Here is an 18,121-nt window from a genome sequence, read left to right on the forward strand (position 1 = left end):
GCGGTTTGGCGCCTGCCTTTGGCCCAGGGCGCGATCCTGGAGACCCGGGATCGAATCCCACATCGGGCTCCCGGTGCATGGAGCCTGCTTCTCCCTCCGCCTGTGTCTCTGCCTCTCTCTCTCTCTCTGTGACTATCATAAATAAATAAAAATTAAAAATTTATAAAAAAAAAAAAAAAAAGAAAAGAAAAATGCAAGGATCCCTGGGTGGCTCAGCTGTTTAGCACCTGCCTTCAGCCCAGGCGTGGTCTTGGAGTCCCGGGATCAAATCCCACGTTGGGCTCCCTGTATGGAGCCTGCTTCTCTGCCTATGTCTCTGCCTCTCTGTCTCTCTCATGAATAAATAAAATCTTTTAAAAAAAGAAAAAGAAAAAAAAAAAAGGACCATTCAGCTGCTGTAATTTATCTTATCTCCCCCAAAGACTAAGTTCCTTGAAAGTAGACACATAAATTTGTCACCACTCTTTACTCAATACTGACCACAGTACCTGAAACATAGTTGATACTCAAAAAAATTATTGAGGGCAGCCCTGGTGGCTCAGCGGTTTAGCGCCACCTTCAGCCCAGGGTGTGATCCTGGAGACCTGGGATCGAGTCCCACATCGGGCTCCCTGCATGGAGCCTGCTTCTCCCTCTGCCTGTGTCTCTGCCTCTCTCTGTCTCTCTGTATGTCTCTCATGAATAAATAAATAACATCTTAAAAAATTACTGAATAAATATATGGACAAATTTAGAACCATTATATGGTCCCCAAGCATATAAGCACTTACCCCTTTTCAAGCAATGTCTTTCTAAATTAATTTGAAAGACTTCTAAGGCATGTGTATTAGAGTTCTCCAGAGAAACAGAACCATGGGAGATTACACACGCACATTTATTTTAGGAGTTGGCTTATGTGATTATGGGAGCTAGCAAATCTGAAATTCATGGAAGCAGACCTATGGGCTGGAAATTCAGGGAAGAGTTGATTTTGTAGTCTCAAATCCAAAATCTACATGCTGGAAACTCAGGGTTTCTATGTCCCAATTTGGAGGTAGAATTGCTGCTTCTTTAGGAAACCTCAGTCTTTGTTCTTATGGACTCCCAACTGATTGGAAGCCTGAGTCGATACAATAATTAACCATGATAACATGCGAGAAGGACCATTTTATCAACATTAGGTACAGTGTCTAGAGCCTATAAGCTTTTTCGGGACCTACAAACTGAGACCTGAAAATAAAATGTACTGATTTCAGGGGTGCCTGGGTGGCTCAGTCGTTAAGTGTCTGCCTTTGGCTAAAGCATGACCCTGGGGGCCTGGGATTGAGCTCCATGTGGGGCTCCCTGCTCGGTGGGGAGTCTGTTTCTCCTTCTCCCTCTGCCTCTCCCCCCCCACCCCGCTCATGCATTCACGTTCTAATAAAATCTTTAAAAAAATGTGCTGATTCCAAAACACAAAAAGAAAACTACAAGTAGGACTTAATAAATATTTAAAACAAACACAAAAGGAGTAACTTTTTTCCCAACAAATTAACTGTAATTCAATTCTTCTGTACCTAACAATTATATTTCATGGGGGATGTGATTGCATTTTAATATGTTCAATATTATGTGAGCTTATTCATTGTTCTGTTGTCTAGATCTTTGTGCTACCTGTGGCGTGGAATAAGCCATCCATCTGTTTGGAAACCTCCCTCCAGTGCCAATTTAAGCATTTCTGTTTCTCTTGCTTTTTAAAAATGCCCTATCTTCGCAGATAATTGCTTCTTTATTTACCACTACTGGATACCCATGGTATACAGCCCCTGTAGTTCTTGGATGAAAGTATTCATTGCCATTTCCATCCCTCTAGTAGATGGAGAGCTGCTTGAAGGCAGGGGCCATGTCTTATTCATCTTTATATTCCTAGTGCCTGGCACCAATCTATCATAAAATGGTAGCCCAATAATGCTGCCATTTTTATTGTTATCCAATTGTTTTACTTTCAACTGCAGTCATCAACCAGCTTTAGACTCCATGCTTTTACATACTTTATCTAATCTTCATAATGAACAGGCTTTATTATATCTCATTTAAAAAAAAGATTTTATTTATTTGAGAGAGAGGGAACGAGAGAATACAACTGAGGGCAGGGCAGAGGGAGAGGGAAGAAGTAGGCTCCCCACTGAGCAGGGAGCCTGGTGTGGAAGTTCTGTCCCAGGACCCTGAGATCATGACCCCAGGCCAAGGCAGACATTTAACTGGCTGGTCCACCCAGATGCTCCTAATTTTTTTTTAAGATTTTATTTGTTTATTCATGAGAGACACACAGAGAGAGGTGGAGACATAGGCAGAGAGAGAAGCAGGGTCCCTGTGAGGAACCTGATGTGGGAGTCTATCCCAGATCCCTGCGATCATGAAGGAAGAGGCTCAACCACTGAGCAACCCAGCCATCCTATTCCTTATTTTTTAATCAAGGAGTTCAGTGTCAGAAGAGATTTAGCTTAGAGTCCCTTAGTTAATAGGAGATTCTCTCTCTGCTTTTCCTTCTTTGCATAGCTATCTCTCACTAAGAGGTGGTCCTTGCCCTTAAGACGCTTTTGTATCAGGCTGTACTCTCCTGTCCTTTATTTAAGGCTGTTTGCTGTTGCATGTGTCTTCAGAGATGAAAAATGGCCAGTCAGGTACATCACTCTAATACTCTAGGCTCAGTAGATGGACTCTACTAGCCAAGAGATGACTTGTTTCTGTCTTGCTTCTAGGCAGTCTTTTGTATTTCTTGACCATGCTCTGGAGAAAAGCATCTCCTTAAATGTTCCTCTCTACACTTTACTTCCTTAAACCCTTTTAAAGTTTCATATGTATTTACTGAGTATAAAGCATATGCCCAGTACGGTTCTATATGCGGGGGACACAGCAATAAACAAAACAAAATTTCTCCCTTTTAGAGCTTACATTATAGCTGGGGACAGACCACAAACTAGTTGATAAATAGATACGTAAGAAGTGGTGATAGGTACTATGAAAAAAAAGAGAAAGAAATAGCAGAAGGAGGACAGCGATGGTTGGGAGGAGGAATCCTTCTGTTCTTTGAGAACCTGCCTCCCTTCCTCATGCTCATGTCCTTGCTCCCCTTTGCCAGCTGACCGGTTATCTGTTCACAACTGGAAAATAAGATTTTTCATGAGCTTAGTGAAGAAAATATGACAGTCAGATGACTGGAAAGGCAAACAATGCAGTATGTAAACTAAACAAAACGAGAACTTCTGAAAGCAATGTTTTCTGTACATTCTTAATATAATACCCAAATGTGTTTTGGTTTCTATAGTGCAGTTCCCTTTATCAGAAAGTCAACTTTTATACTGCTTCTTGCCAGCCCTTTTGTTTGCTCTGTACTCACCCAGGCTTCCTGAGCCATATAAAAATATCAAAGAGAGCCTGTTTGAGGTTTCTCTTACAGAAAGGTACCTGTTAAGGACTCTGAAAAGGACAGTATCTTTGTTCCGGTTCATAATGGATTGGCTTCAGCTGTTTTTCCTCCATCCTGTATCACTTTATCAAGGGGCTGCTTTTCCTTTTGCACTTTTGTTTAATTATCTCTGCATTATGGATTCATTTTCCATCCATGCCAGGTAGGCTTAAGGACTAATTTTACTCTTACATTTATGAATACCATAGTAGATCAAAAAGCACGGATTGGGATGCAGACATGAAGATTCAATAATTAATTATATGGTTGTTTTTAAGTGATTATCACTATCACTGATTATTGATTGCTTGGTTATAAGTATCCCTGATAGAGTGAAATGGAACTGGAAATTGACATCATGACTGCATTGACTCAAAGTTTGGTAGGTTTACATTAAATGGGAAAAGGATAAAAATAAACTCTAGGGAGAGATAGATGTTGAGATGGTACAAGAATTCCTCAAACAGATACATCTATACCCCTACCATATGTCCTCCATATTCTTGAACAGTCCTAAGTTCATGGAATTTTATCATTTTCAACAAAATTAAATTTTGTTAAATATATAACTAAGTGATTTTAAAAATGCCTTTGTATGGTTTCTCAGAGAAATGGAATAAGTCAAAAAATATGTTAGATTAACTATATCTCAATCTGGGATTTAAAAATTATTGTCACTAGAGATTTGATAACTTGATTGAAATGATTTTTGTATAGCTAGTAGATTCTATACATGAGAGACAGTCCCCGTTTTAAAGACTTATTTTATTTTAGAGAGAGAGGGAGAGAGCAGGGAGGAGGGGCAGAGGGATAAGAAGAGAGATTTTTAAGCAGACACCCTGCTGAGCATGGAGCCCAAATTGGGGCTTGATCTCATGACCCCAGATCAAACATGACCTGGAACCAAGAGTCAGATGCTCAATGGACTGTGCCACCCAGGCGCTCCAAGATAGTCTCTGTTTTTAAAGAAGTTTGCGGAATATCCTTTTGTAAAGTGAAAATCCATTGCCAGAAGGCTACCTCCTAATAATTCACTTGTTTTAGAAATTTTTTTTTAAAAAGATTTTATTTATCTACTGATTAGATACAAAGAGAGAGAGGCAGAGACATAGGCAGAGGGAGAACCAGGCTCCCTGTAGTGAACCTGATGTGGGACTCAATCCTAGGACTCTGGGATCATGACCTTAGCTAAAGGCAGACGCTCAACCACTGAGCTACCCAGACATCCCAAAAATTAACATTTTAATACATTGGGGGTTTTAAGTAAAATCTAGCTGTATCTAATAATCAGTTAGAATTTCTGAATTTGGTATGTTATTACATACACAATCTGTAGTATGTTACTACAAGTTCTCAACTGGTCAATAGCCTTTCCTTCATTTAGGAGATGGGAGGGTAGTTGTAAAAAAGTTTCCTATTGAGAAAGAATCACAAACAATAAAGCAAAACAAGTGCAAAAACAAAAGTTCACTCCCAGAGGGTTAAGATTTCTGGCTTTGGAGTCAGCCTGATAGGTCCTGGGTCCCTCCCTTCCTGGGTGTCCTTGTGTATGTGAATAAATTCTCTCCAAGTTGATCTGTGAAATGGAAATAATAATGCCTATGTCATGAGGGTATTTTAAGGATAAATAAAGATATTTCTTAGAAAGAGATTATTAGCACAATGCCTAGAATAAAATAAGCACTCAACATACCATGTAGCCCACATTGTACATGTGTAAACATTTTAATGTTTACAAAGCCTTAGGGCAGTTGCTACTTCCAGCTTCCACTTCTGCTGTGTAAGAAATACGTGTACCCCTTATTTTTCCATGGCAGGGAGGTGAAGGTTTGGCCCACAGCATTGATTGGGGTGGGTTAGCTCAAAGAGAAGCACAGAAATGGCCCCCGCCTTGTGTGATAGAGCTTCTCACACTGGAGAGCCTACCAGTCCCTCCCAAGAATGACACTCTCACCACTGTGTGTGTGTCACTGTGCCACGGAGCCATGGAATATACCCAGTGATGGTCAACAAAACATAGGCCTCTTTGACTCAATTTTCCTATCCCTGAGTAGTCACTACCTATTTTCACACCTTTTCATTCAGATTTATTAATTTTGTACCAATTAAAACAAACAGGGGCACCTGGCTGACCCATTTGGGAGAGCCTATGACTCTTAATCTCAGGTCATGAATTTGAGCCCCATGTCGGGTGTAGTGATTACTAAAAACAAAAACAAAAACAAAACAGCAAACTTTGTAAAACCAGCCAACCAACCAACCTCCATATACTATGGAAAGAACTGAGTCCTTATAATGTGAAATCCCCCAGGTCTCTGCACATTCTCAGGTCATCTACCAGCTTCCGAGGGAGGCAGTTTCCACAAACAACATTAAAAAAACCCACCAACTCATACGATCTTAAAGTGCAGTCAGAAGGGTGAAGAGCATCTATAAAGATTTTCTAATTGAGTTTTCAAACACTTAGAGAGTGGCATGGCGTCACCTTTCCCACTGTCTGTGGAATGGTTCAGGGCAATGTAACCCAGCAAAAAAAGGGAAGAGCCTCATCTCGAGGAAGTGATGTCTAGAGAGCTTTCCTAGATCCTCAGCTGGCTAGGTTCACAACACTTTTCATTCAGGCAATAAGCCACTAGATTTTTAAGATATCCCCACCAGGAAACCTTCTGGAGCTGTGACCCACAGGATTATCAGGGGCAGGTATTGTTCCCACTTGAGTGGCGGACATCAAAGAGAGGTTCGCAGGATCACTAAGGTGGGAATCAAAATTTGTCTCCTGAGAGGGGCGCCTGGGTGACTCAGTTGGTTAAGTGTCTGCCGTCAGCTCAGGTCATGATCCTGGGGTCCTGGGATCAAGCCCCTCATTGAGCTCACTGCTCAGTGGGAAGTCTGCTTGTCCCTCTCCCCTTGCTCCTCCCCCTGCTCATGCTCTCTCTCTCTCTCTATCAAATAAATAAATAAATAAATAAATAAATAAATAAATAAATAAGATCTTTAAAAAAAATTCTCTCCTGAGATAGTCATTTCGAATGGACTCTGGCTTTTTCTCCCTTGGTTCTTTCCTTCAGAAAAACAAAAAGACTTTGGGGTGATAACAGTATGGCTTCTTTAGGTGCTACATGGGGCTTAGCTCCTTTGGAGTATCCAGAATGATATCGGGAGTGACTCATTTGTCACACCATTCTAAATCAGTCTCACACATGTCCTTTTCTTTCAGATACCTCTTTCTCCTGGCTGGGGGGGCCGCCCTGGCCTTGGCTGCTATGGGTCCCTTTGCTGTGCTGGTCTTCATCCCTGCTCTGTGTGCCACGGTTCTGATTTGCTCGCTGGGCCCACAGGATGTCCACAGGTGGGCTTTCCTCTTTCAGATGGGCTGGCAGACGCTGTGTCACCTGGGGCTGCACTATACTGAGTATTATCTGCAAGAACATCCTTCCGTGAGGTAAAGCAGCCTGTTCATTCGGCTATACGAAAGCAACCAAGGCTTAGCTTGCACCATGGTGGAGGTGGAAAGAACTTGGGTATTGAGTTTAAATTCAAATTCTTGCCCATTTGAGTGGTGCAACCTTAAGCAAGTCATTTAACCTCTCAGCCTCAATTTCTTTTCGTAAAAAAAATAATGTGTGTGCATGTGTATATGTATATGTGTGTGTGTGTGTGTGTGACAATAGCTGTCTTGCAAGACTCATGTTCGAGATAATATAAGTGTAATTATATGACTATAAATAACTACCACGTGTTGCCTGTGTAGCACAGTGTCTTGCACTTAGCTTTAGTTATCGTTGTGCCTGAAAAAGGCGCTGAAGCAGGAGTCCCAGTGCCCACAGATGAGGCCTGCCTGGAGGTGACTAAGCACAGTTTGCTCAGCTCAGAGTGGGTGGTTTGGACACACAGCCAGTAGCTCTCCTCCCCGTTAGCAGGACCAGGAAGGACCACTGTAAACCTTTGCTGCCTTCCCATGGAAGTTGCTGAGCAAGAGTTTTGCTTTCATTGAGACTCAGCTATTCCAGTCTCCCAGAGGAAGGGTGGTTACCCAGTCTAGGAAAGAGAACGAGACACTAATTATAGTCTAGAGAAGTGTTTTCATAAGTTGGTGACATCACCAAGGTAGGGGAAATCAGGTATCTCTGCAATCTTGGGGCCTGTGGTCAGTGGCTTCCTCTGTTATCACAAGTGGTTGTGGGTACATGGTCACTCAGAGAACAAGGGCTGAGACCTGTTGAGGCGGGTCACCTCTCTGATTTCAGTTTGCCACTGGTTCGCTCATTTTGCCATCCCTACCACAGCCGGAATTCTTTTATCTTCATCATTTTACCAGAGGCTTTAGGGTTTGCTTCTTGGAAGAAGAGGCAAGATGGCAAGTGGGTAGGGAGTGGGGATTACTAACTAGGGTGTGGTGAATTAGGATTTCTGTAGGAAGCTGGGACCTGATAGGGGCCAGAGGAGCAAGTTGAACAGGATCTGGCCAATGGGAAGAGGGCTGAGCCAGAGCTAAAATGGGAAGATGGATTAGTTTGCTCTGGCTGTCTTAACAAAGTACCGAAGACCGGGTGGCTCACACAACAGAAATTTACTTCCTCTGGAGCCTGGAAGTTCGAGGTCAAGGTGTTGGCAGGTTCACCTTCTTCCGAGGTCTTTCTCCTTGGCTTGTAGACAGCTGTCTTTCCCTGTGTCCTCATCTGGTTTTCTCTCTGCGTGTGTCTGTGTCCTAATCCCCTCTTCTTATAAGGACACCAGTCATATATGATTAGGGTTTACCCCAGTGACCTCATTTTAACTTCATCATCCTATCTCCAAATACAGTCATATTCTGAGGTACTGGGGGTTATGGCTTCAATATATGAATTTGGAGGGGAACACATTCAGCCCATGACAGCAGGTGTACAAACAAGGGTTGGTGGCGTTTGGAGGCTACCTTGCTCACTGCTTGGATAAGTCAGGTGAGATGAGTTGTCCTCAGACTCACAGAAACAGCAGCAGGTGGGAAACAGTGCAATTTTCTCTCCACAGGGGAGCATTCCTGATTGTAGAAGGCATCTTATAATTTTCATTAATTTTCTCCTTAATAGCTTTGCCAGCAGGATCTTCTCTACCTTGTGACACTGAAGTAGAAGCAGTTCAGGTGATTGGTTAAGAACACAACTCAAACTGCTAATGACTCAGTGCACACCCTGAACCCCTAGCTTGACTCACCGTTCCTGAGCACAGATCCCAAAGCCTGCAGAATCTTACTATCAGGGACTGGTTCATATTTAAAATCTTCATCTTCTTAGAGTCCCTTCAGTAATAAATTTTTGTTTCTTCTATGGCAAATTTCTCCCGGGTCTCTGATCCTAATCTGTATAAGCCACTCTTAGGAATATTAGAATATTTCCCCATAATATTCCTTGTCATTTTTTTAGTTGCCTGACTAATGATTTATCTTTTGATCCTGACCAGAGTAGCCTGTGGTCTGAATTACTCCAAGAGTCTTTGTGGGGACACTGCAGGGCAGGACATCGGTCTTCATTGTTCAGAGCTATTTGCTGTGGGGTCATGTGGGAGGGATTGGAATGGGATGAAAGGAATATGGAACATTTTTACATTTTAAATAAATCTCTTTCAGGTTCTGCATCACTCTTTCTTCCCTCATGCTCTTGACCCAGAGGGTCACATCCCTCTCTCTGGACATTTGTGAGGGAAAAGTGGAGGGAGCATCAAGAGGCCTCAGGGACAGAAGCTCTCTGTCTGAGCATCTGTGTAAGGCACTCCCCTATTTCAGCTACTTGCTCTTTTTCCCGGCTCTTCTAGGAGGCCCCCTGTGTTCCTTCCAGAAATTTCAGGCTTGCGTTCAAAGGTCCAGGAATTTGTGTCCCAGGCGCTCTGTCTGGGTTCTTCCCTGGAGGGGTCTGCAGATGCTGGGCCTCGAGTGCCTAAAGGTAATCCTGAGGAAGGTGCTGACTGCAGGAGCAGGTCTGACCCACTGCCAGCAGCTCCAGTGCATCTTTGTCATGTGGTCCACAGCCGGGCTTTTCAAACTCACCTACTACTCCTGCTGGATCCTGGATGACGCCCTCCTCCATGCAGCGGGCTTTGGACCTGGGTTTGGTCAGAGCCCTGGTGAGGAGGGATCCATCTCCGATGCGGACATCTGGACACTGGAAACAACCCACAGGATATCCCTGTTCACGAGAAAGTGGAACCAAAGCACAGCACGGTGGCTCAGACGCCTGGTATTCCAGCAGGGCGGGGCCTGGCCACTGCTGCAGACATTCGCCTTCTCCGCCTGGTGGCATGGACTCCATCCAGGACAGGTGTTTGGTTTCCTCTGCTGGGCTCTGATGGTGGAAGCTGATTACCTGATTCACACCTTTGCCAGCTTGTTTATCAGATCCTGGCCGATGCAGCTGTTCTATAGAGCTCTCACCTGGGCCCACGCCCAGCTCATCATTGCTTATATCATGCTGGCCGTGGAGGTCAGGAGCCTCTCCTCTCTCTGGTTGCTGTGTAATTCTTACAATAGTGTCTTCCCCATGGTGTATTGTATTTTGCTTTTTCTATTAGGAAAGAGGAAGCATACATTTAACTGATATCTTTCCCCAGCCTTCCTCTTATACATCCACGAAACAGGGTTTAGAAAGTTCTAGATGGTGTGTTCATGATGCATATGCTTGGACTTTTCCATACTAGGGTTTTTCTTTCAAGTATTGGATGTATACACCTGATGTCTGCCCGTAGATATTTGTATGTCTACTTTAACAAGCTATTATACTGGTACTGAAGATTTAAGAAAAAAAGAAAAAAAACAAAGACATGGTTTCTTCCCTTGGGACTTCCCTTAGGACTTAGTTTAGGTGTGGAAGCAAAGTAAAGTGATAAAAACATAAGGTACTATGAGCCAAATGGCACACCCAAATACACACATGGACACCCAAATATTGAATGTCCAACAGGTCCATTTGATCCTGGACTGTAAGTTTAGAAAGACAAAAACAAAAACCTAAATCAGGGGCATGTGGGCTCACTCAGTAAAACGTGCGACTCTTGATCTTGGGGTCATGAGTTCTATCCCCATTTTGGGTGTAGAGATGACTTAAAAAACCATCTCAATTGGGATGCCTGGGTGGCTCAGTGTCTGATTCTCTGCCTTTGGTTCAGATCGTCATCCTGGGGAACCTGGGATCAAGTCCTGCATTGGGCTCCCAAGAGGGAGCCTGCTTCTCCCTCTACCTATGTCTCTGCCTCTCTCTCTCTCTCTCTCTCTCTCTCTCTCTGTGTGTGTGTGTGTGTGTGTGTCTCATGAATAAATAAATAAAACCTTAAAAAAAAACCTCTAAATCTTATCATTATATAACGTAACAAAGAGAGTTTGTTACATGAACTCATGCTCACATAACAAAGAGACTCATCCTCATCCACAAGTAATTTGAAAAATTTGGTCTCAAAATGGAAAGGCTGCTATTATCTCAGAATATGTTAATAAACTGAAAATCTGGCTGACACATGATAACTGCTTCCATAATAACTGCTTTGCACAAAACTGACCCATGAAATATGTCACACAAAGAGGCCAAGAACATGAAGTAAGCCCTATTTTCGTACAGCTTTGAGGGTCTGGTTCTCTTTTCTTGGCATAGTCTAGATAACTCTGTTTCTTCCTCTATTAGGACCCCAAGAGAAAGCTGTCAAGACCACTAAGTGGTAGTGAAGTCGTGTCATTTCATGGCCGCTTTCACAGTGCATCTGTGGGCCACCCGGCCTGTTACATAATTACAGTTTTTCTTTAAATTGACTTTAACTCAGCTTACTTTTAAAAACTTATTCTATTTCTAAGCAATGGCATTGGAGAGAATTCAGTTTACTGTATTAACTATATTTTATTCTCAGACTCCCTAAAAGAAATATGTACAAAATGTTTGTGTCCCACTTAAAATCATCCACTCACCCCATCTATCCCACCATAGGAAGCATTATACAAGCATCTAAGCTTCCAAAACCAACCATTTGCATTCTTTTCAAAATATAAAATTGCAAGTGAGCTTCTAATCTTTAAAACCTGACAAAGATAATACTAAGAAGTTGTACATCACTTAGAATATTTTGTCAATACTATTCACTAACATGAAGGCAAACAAACAACCCAATCTTCACACACAGAACATACCACAACAGTGAGGGCCTTGAACGGATGGCATGAATTTGTAGTGGCCTTCGCTGGAATGGTTCTGTACTTTCTCTCACCACACTCAATAGCCTAGAGGAGATAACATGGACAAACAGGGTTTTCCAGGGTTGGGGATGGTCAAGGTTAAACAGTCGCTAGCCAACGGGATGTTAAAGCAATCTAAGACCATTATAAGCACTGGAAGGACATCGTTAGTATCCAACCCAGAGGGGCACCGGGGATGGTGGCAGTGGTGTTACAGTTTGGGAGGAAAGATAAAATATTGTTTCAGCATGATTGATCATAAAAAATGGTCAGGATTAGAAATGGTTAAGCAAATTATGATGGACTATGATAGAGCTATTAAAAATCACTTCTGCGGAGCTAGCCATGTAGATGTATCTGTTCAGTTTATGAAAATCCTTCAAACTATACACTTATGTACAAGTTTCTGAGTGTATATTACACTTCATTAATTTTCTTATGTGAACGCTTTTATTGATTAGGAAAATGCTTATGACAGAATGTTTTAAAGGTAGTCGTGGGGCACCAGGGTGGCTTAGTTGGTTAAGCCCTCCATCAGGCTCTGTGCTGGGTGTGGAGCCTGCTTAAGAAATTCTCTTTTTCCCTCTTCCTCTGCCCCTTCCCTACTTCTCTTCTTCTCTAAAAATTTTTTTCAAAATAAAAGTAGTTAATAAAATATTTTATAGTGCAGTTTGGTCTCCAAATCTATCTCCTCATTGATGGCCAGGGGTAATTTCTCCTCCTCTGGTTAAAACCAGGACATCAAAAAATAAATAAATAAATAAAACCAGGACATCTACTTCCTTCCTTTTCTATTGGCATCCTACAGAAGTGTTTCGTTTATACTGGACAGTTTAAAGAACAATGTGATGTGAAGGTATTAACTAAGGAAAAAAAGTCACAGCCAGAGATTTAGACCCAGGGGCCATCTGTCTGCACAGAAGAGATCCCAGGATCCAAGAGCAGACAACAGAGAATGTATCTTCTTTCAATCTTCATTTCCTTTGTTAGGACTTAATTTTTGAGTCCCTGACTCCTGTCCCAGCTGCTCCCTCAACAATTGGCAACTTTGGTTTCCCTTTCCTTCAATTACTGATGTCACTCCCAAGACCTTGACCTTTGCCTCTCAAATCCCCTTTGACATATGACCAATAGCACCTACTTACCTCTCTCATTTTTCTCATTTTTTAAGAGAAAGAGTGCATGTGGTGGGGAGGAACAGAGGGAGAGAGAGAGAGAATCTTTTTTTTTTTTTTTTTGAGAGAGAGAGAGAATCTTACACAGGCTCCATGCCCAGTGTGGAGCCTGATGTGAGGCTCAGTCTCACGACCCTGAGATCATGACCTGAACCAAAATCAAGAGTCAGATGCTTAACTGACTGAGCCACCCAGCTGTCCCCTGGCATCTACCTTTTATCAGTCAAATTACTCTAAAAAGGTTGGTAGGAGCTTTTACAGATCACCCATGGGACCTTATCCAGTTGTTGGAAAGTATCATTGTGTGAGATTTATTAAGAAATCCCTAAAAATGGGATAAGTCATGATAACTGTAAAGCTCAGAATGCTAGCAAAGCTTAGTTTGAAAATATTTAACAAAAAACTGTAAAGTTTTCCTTCCTAAGAGGACCAAAGAACTGTAGATGCCATCATTTGTCTCTTGAAATGGCATTGCCTAGGAAATGCTCTGTGAAAACTCCAGTTCACCTTTCAACCTATTATTTTGGATAAGGTAGGCTCACAGGGCAGCCTTGTCCCCCTGAAGCATATGCAGCCACTCACCCATGCTGACCCCCTTTTTAATTTCTTGGCAGCTGCCATGACCAATAGGCAGGCAGTGGCTCTAAATGGGTATCTCAGGTTTAGCAATCCAACCTAATTGTTAAACTTCTCCAAAGGAGACAATCCATTTTGGTTTAGTTTTGTTTTCTTTTCTTTCTTTCTTTTCTTTTTTTTTTTTTTTTTTTAGTTTTGTTTTCTATCCATGTAGTTTTTTATAAAGCAAACTACAGGGAGACTTCACTGACAAACATCCACCCAGTTGATTTATCAATCCTTGATTCATCAATTCTATGAGAACATGGCAAAGGAGGCCCAGATGAAGAATTTTGAGGAGTTTGTCTGGGCAAGCAGTAGTAGATATTTCAAACGAGGAAAGTACCAAGAAAGCCAAGTTCTATCTCTGCCTATAGGATGCTACTCAGCCCACGTGAATGATCTCTTGCAGGCAATGAACTCTCTCTCTCAGGTCACCTAAGAGGCTCTGGCGGCCAGCCTGCCAAGCCTGAGTAAAAGGGAAGGGATCTAACAATGAGGAGCAGGTTGGTGGTGAAGCAGGTTCAGTAGGTGTGAAAGAATAGATTTGGCCACTGTATTCATACAAGCACATAGAGACCAATAGATTATGAGCGTTGTAATGACTGATTGCTATAAAAGAATAAAGTGATCACTAGTAACAATCCTGATTAAAATGCCAGCTATTAGACTATAGATTCAAGTCACTTCCAACAGATTTTTCTCTATATGTTTTAACATAGCAATAGTGCAGGAAACTTGGTTCCCAGTAATCCCAGGGTTCAGCCCTGAGAGGTGAAGTGTTAGTAGTTATATTTTATGTGAGTTTTGTCAATTGCAGCTGTTTCCAAAACAATAAAAAGGTGCAAATAAAATTTAACACTTCACAAAAGAAAAAAACCAAGATACTTTATTCTTTGGCTATTATGAATGATGCTATTATGAACTTTTGTGTTCAAATTTTTTTTGTAGATGTAAGTTTTCAATTCTCTTAGGTATATATCTATGAGCAGAATTTCTGGGTCATATGGTAACTATGTTTAACTTTTTGAGGAACTGTCAAACTGTTTTCCACATCAGCTCTACCATTGTATATTTCCATTCCCAATGTATGAGGATTCCAATTTCTTCATATCCTTGTCAACACTTGTTTATCTTTTTCATTCTAGCGGGTTTGAGGTAGTATCTCATTGAGATTTTTATTTTTATTTTTTTAAATTTTTATTTATCTATGATAGTCAGAGAGAGAGAGAGAGAGAGAGGGAGAGAGGGAGAGAGAGAGAGAGGCAGAGACACAGGCAGAGGGAGAAGCAGGCTCCACGCACCGGGAGCCCGATGTGGGATTTGATCCTGGGTCTCCAGGATCGTGCCCCGGGCCAAAGGCAGGCGCGAAACCCCTGCGCCACCCAGGGATCCCCTCATTGAGATTTTTAAAAGGATTTTATTTATTTATTTGAGAAAGAGAGTTGGGGGAGGAGCAGAGGGGAGAATCTTCAAGCAGACTCTCTGCTCAGCATGGAGCCCAATGCAGGGCTTTATCCTACAACCCATGAGATCATGATCTGAGCCAAAACCAAGAGCCAGATGCAAAACCACCTGAGCCACACAAGCACCCCTCTCATTGTGGTTTTGATTTGCATTTCCCTAATGACCAATAATGTTGAACACCTTTTCATATGATTGTTAGCATTTGTATCTTTTTAAAAGAGAAGTGTCTATTCAGATGCTTTGCCCGGTTTTGAATTCGGTTATTTAGCTCTTTCTGCTGTTGAGTTGTTAAGAGTTATTTAAGTATTTTGGATACTTGGGGCACCTGGGTGGCTTAGTTTTTCAAGCAGCTGCCTTCAGCTCAGGTCATGATCCCGGGGTTCTGGGATGAAGCCCTGCATTAGGCTCTCTGCTCAGTGAGGAGTCTGCTTCTCCCTCTGCCTGCTGCCTCCCTTGCTGTGCTCTTTCTCTGTCAAATAAATAAATAAAATCTTTAAAGAAATAAATATTTTGGATACTTAATCTTTATCAGATATATAATTTACAAATATTTTCTTCCATTCTGTGGGTTGTATTTTCACTTTCTCAATAGTATCCTTTGAAGCACAAAAGTTTTTAATTTTAATGAGCACAATTTGTATTTTTCCCTTGGTTGGTTGTTGCTTGTCATATCTATGAAACCACTGCCTAATCCAAGGTCATGAAGATTTACACTTATGTAAATACTAGACTTTTATAGTTTAGCTCTTACATTTAGGTCTATGATATATTTTGATTTAACTTCTGAAGATAGAGTGAAGTAGGAGTCCAATTTCATTCCCTTGCATGTGTTTATCCAGTTGTTCCAGCACCATTGCTAGACTGTTCTTTCCCTTTGAATCGTCTTGACACCTAAAGTTGATTCTTTTTTTAAGATAAGACCCCTCCCCCCAAATCATTGAGACACCTGGGGGAGCAAAATCTTAGATCTCCACCAGAAACTCCATACCTTAATCCAGAGGTCAGAAAGTTTCCAATAACACCACGTCAGGAAACCACTGCCAAAGTCACAAATTCCTTGCATCTGCTCAAAAGCAGTGGAATGCAGAGTCTTGTGAACCCTTGAGAAAACTCACATCTGCTTAAGCCTCCACACCACTGTTGGCAGAGGAAGAACATCTTTTGCTCTCCTCAGGTTTCTGAAAGCATGGTGAAAGATGATAGAGATCAAACACAGGACCCTGGAGGCAAGGGAATCTGAAAAATAGAGTTTCAAGACCCCTGTAATGGAAGGTGGTGGGAATGAATGCTGGTCACCATTGAACAATATACAGCTTATCCACCAGTCACCGACAAATACTGTACGATTCCACTTCTAAGAGGTTCTAAGGTAGTCCAACTCATAGAGACAGAAAGCAGAATGGTGGTTGCTAGTGGCTGGAGGAGAGGGGGAAATGAGGAGTGGCTATTCAATGGGTATAGAGCTTCAGTTAATGCAAGATGAAAAAGTTTTAGACATCTGCTGTCCAACAATGTGCATATAGCTAACAATACTGTACTGCACACTGAAAAATTCATTAAGACAGTAAATCTCGGGGATACCTGGGTGGTTTAGCGGTTTGGCTCCTGCCTTTGGCCTGGGCGCGATCCTGGAGTCCGGGGATGGAGTCCTGTGTCGGGCTCCCGGCATGGAGCCTGCTTCTCCCTCTGCCTGTGTCTCTGCCTCTCTCTCTCTCTCTATGTCTATCATAAATAAGTAAAAATAAATCTTAAAAAAAAAAGACAGTAAATCTCATTTCTTTTTACATCTATCTTATTGCAAAATCATTCAAAGGGCTATTTTGCCCTCTTTATATTCTACAACCAAAATAATACCACATAATCCCTGTTGCAGTCTTATGATATTTCTTATTCTTCTATTTTTTCCCAAATGTCTAGGGAGATCTGAATCCACCCTATTCTCTTTTATTTGTTGTGAAGTAGGCATCAATGAACAGATTTTCCCTCACTCAGAATCTGCTTCAAGGGGGTGAACTATTTGGACCCTTTTTATAACCCTGTCTGGGACAAAAGCAATTGGTAATAATGACAATTATTTATAATTTTATTATCTCATTTGAACTGGCTTCATATACAACATTAAAAGTAAAGTGGCATGATTGCCTCAAGAAATTGCAAGTATATTACATATTTGCAACAATGCAAAATTTAATTTTCTGAACAAGTTGCACACATACCTTACTTATAAAAAACAATGATTAATAGTCATCACATTTTAAGACTGTTTTTGTTGTAAAGTACACATAATGTAAAAGTTACCATTTTGACCATTTTTAAGTGTACACTTCAGTGGTATTAAGAACATTCATGGAATTCCTGGGTGGCTCAGTGGTTGAGCATCTGCCTTTGGCTCAGGGCGTGATCCCAGGGTCCTGGGATTGAGTCCTGCATCAGGCTCCCCACAGGGAGCCTGCTTCTCCCTCTGCCTGTGTCTCTGCCTCACTCTCTTTGTCTCTCATGAATAAATAAAATCTTAAAAAAAAAAAAAAAGAACATTCACATAGCTGGAACCATTATCACCATCCATATCCAGAATGTTTCCATCCTAAATGGAAACCCTGTACTCACTAGATAGTAACTCCCCATTTCCCATCCCCCCAGTTCCTGGTAACCACTGTTCTGTTCTATCTTTTGTCTCTGACTTTCCCTATTCTGGGTACTTGATATAATATTTGCTGTTTGTGTCTGGCTTTTTCACTGAGGTTCTGGTCATCAAGGTTCATCCGTGCTGTACCATGAATTAGAATTTCATCTTTTGGGATGCCTGGGTGGCTCAGCGGTTGAGTGTCTGCCTTTGGCTCAGGGCCTGATCCCAGAGTCCCTGAATCAAGTCCCCGGATCTGAGTCCTACATTGGGCTCCCCATGGGGGATTTCATTTTTTTAAAAAGTTGAACATTTAAAAAAAAATAAGTTGAACATTTGTACTGTTTCCACCTTTTGGCTACTGTGCATATGATGCTATGAATGTTGGCGTAAAAATAACAGTTTGAGTTCCTCCTTTCAGTTCTGTGGTCATATACCTAGAAGTGAATTTCTGGATCATATGGTAATTCTATGTCTAACTTTTTAAGGAACTGCCACATCATGGCACCATTTCACATTCCCACTAATAGTGCACAAGCATTTCAGTTTCCCACATCCTTGTCAACGCTTGCTTTTCCTGGTTTTGTTTAAATAGTCATTCTAGGGGTGTCTGGTTGCTCAGTTGG

The 18,121-nt window shown here is 41.8% G+C and overlaps 1 protein-coding gene across 1 annotated transcript; it reads left to right on the top strand.

Annotated features, from left to right (window-relative positions):
• The first annotated feature begins 3,471 nt into the window (after window positions 1–3,471).
• On the top strand, window positions 3,472–10,673 carry MBOAT4 (membrane bound ghrelin O-acyltransferase MBOAT4). Its single transcript, XM_025993886.2, has 3 exons — window positions 3,472–3,590; window positions 6,645–6,869; window positions 9,033–10,673. Exons 1-3 carry the CDS (start codon window positions 3,472–3,474, stop codon window positions 9,994–9,996), a joined length of 1,308 nt encoding a protein of 435 aa, XP_025849671.2. The 3' UTR covers window positions 9,997–10,673.
• The last annotated feature ends 7,448 nt before the right edge of the window (window positions 10,674–18,121 follow it).

The sequence above is a fragment of the Vulpes vulpes genome, chromosome 7, assembly GCF_048418805.1.
Source record: "Vulpes vulpes isolate BD-2025 chromosome 7, VulVul3, whole genome shotgun sequence".
Classification (NCBI taxonomy): Eukaryota; Metazoa; Chordata; class Mammalia; order Carnivora; family Canidae; genus Vulpes; species Vulpes vulpes.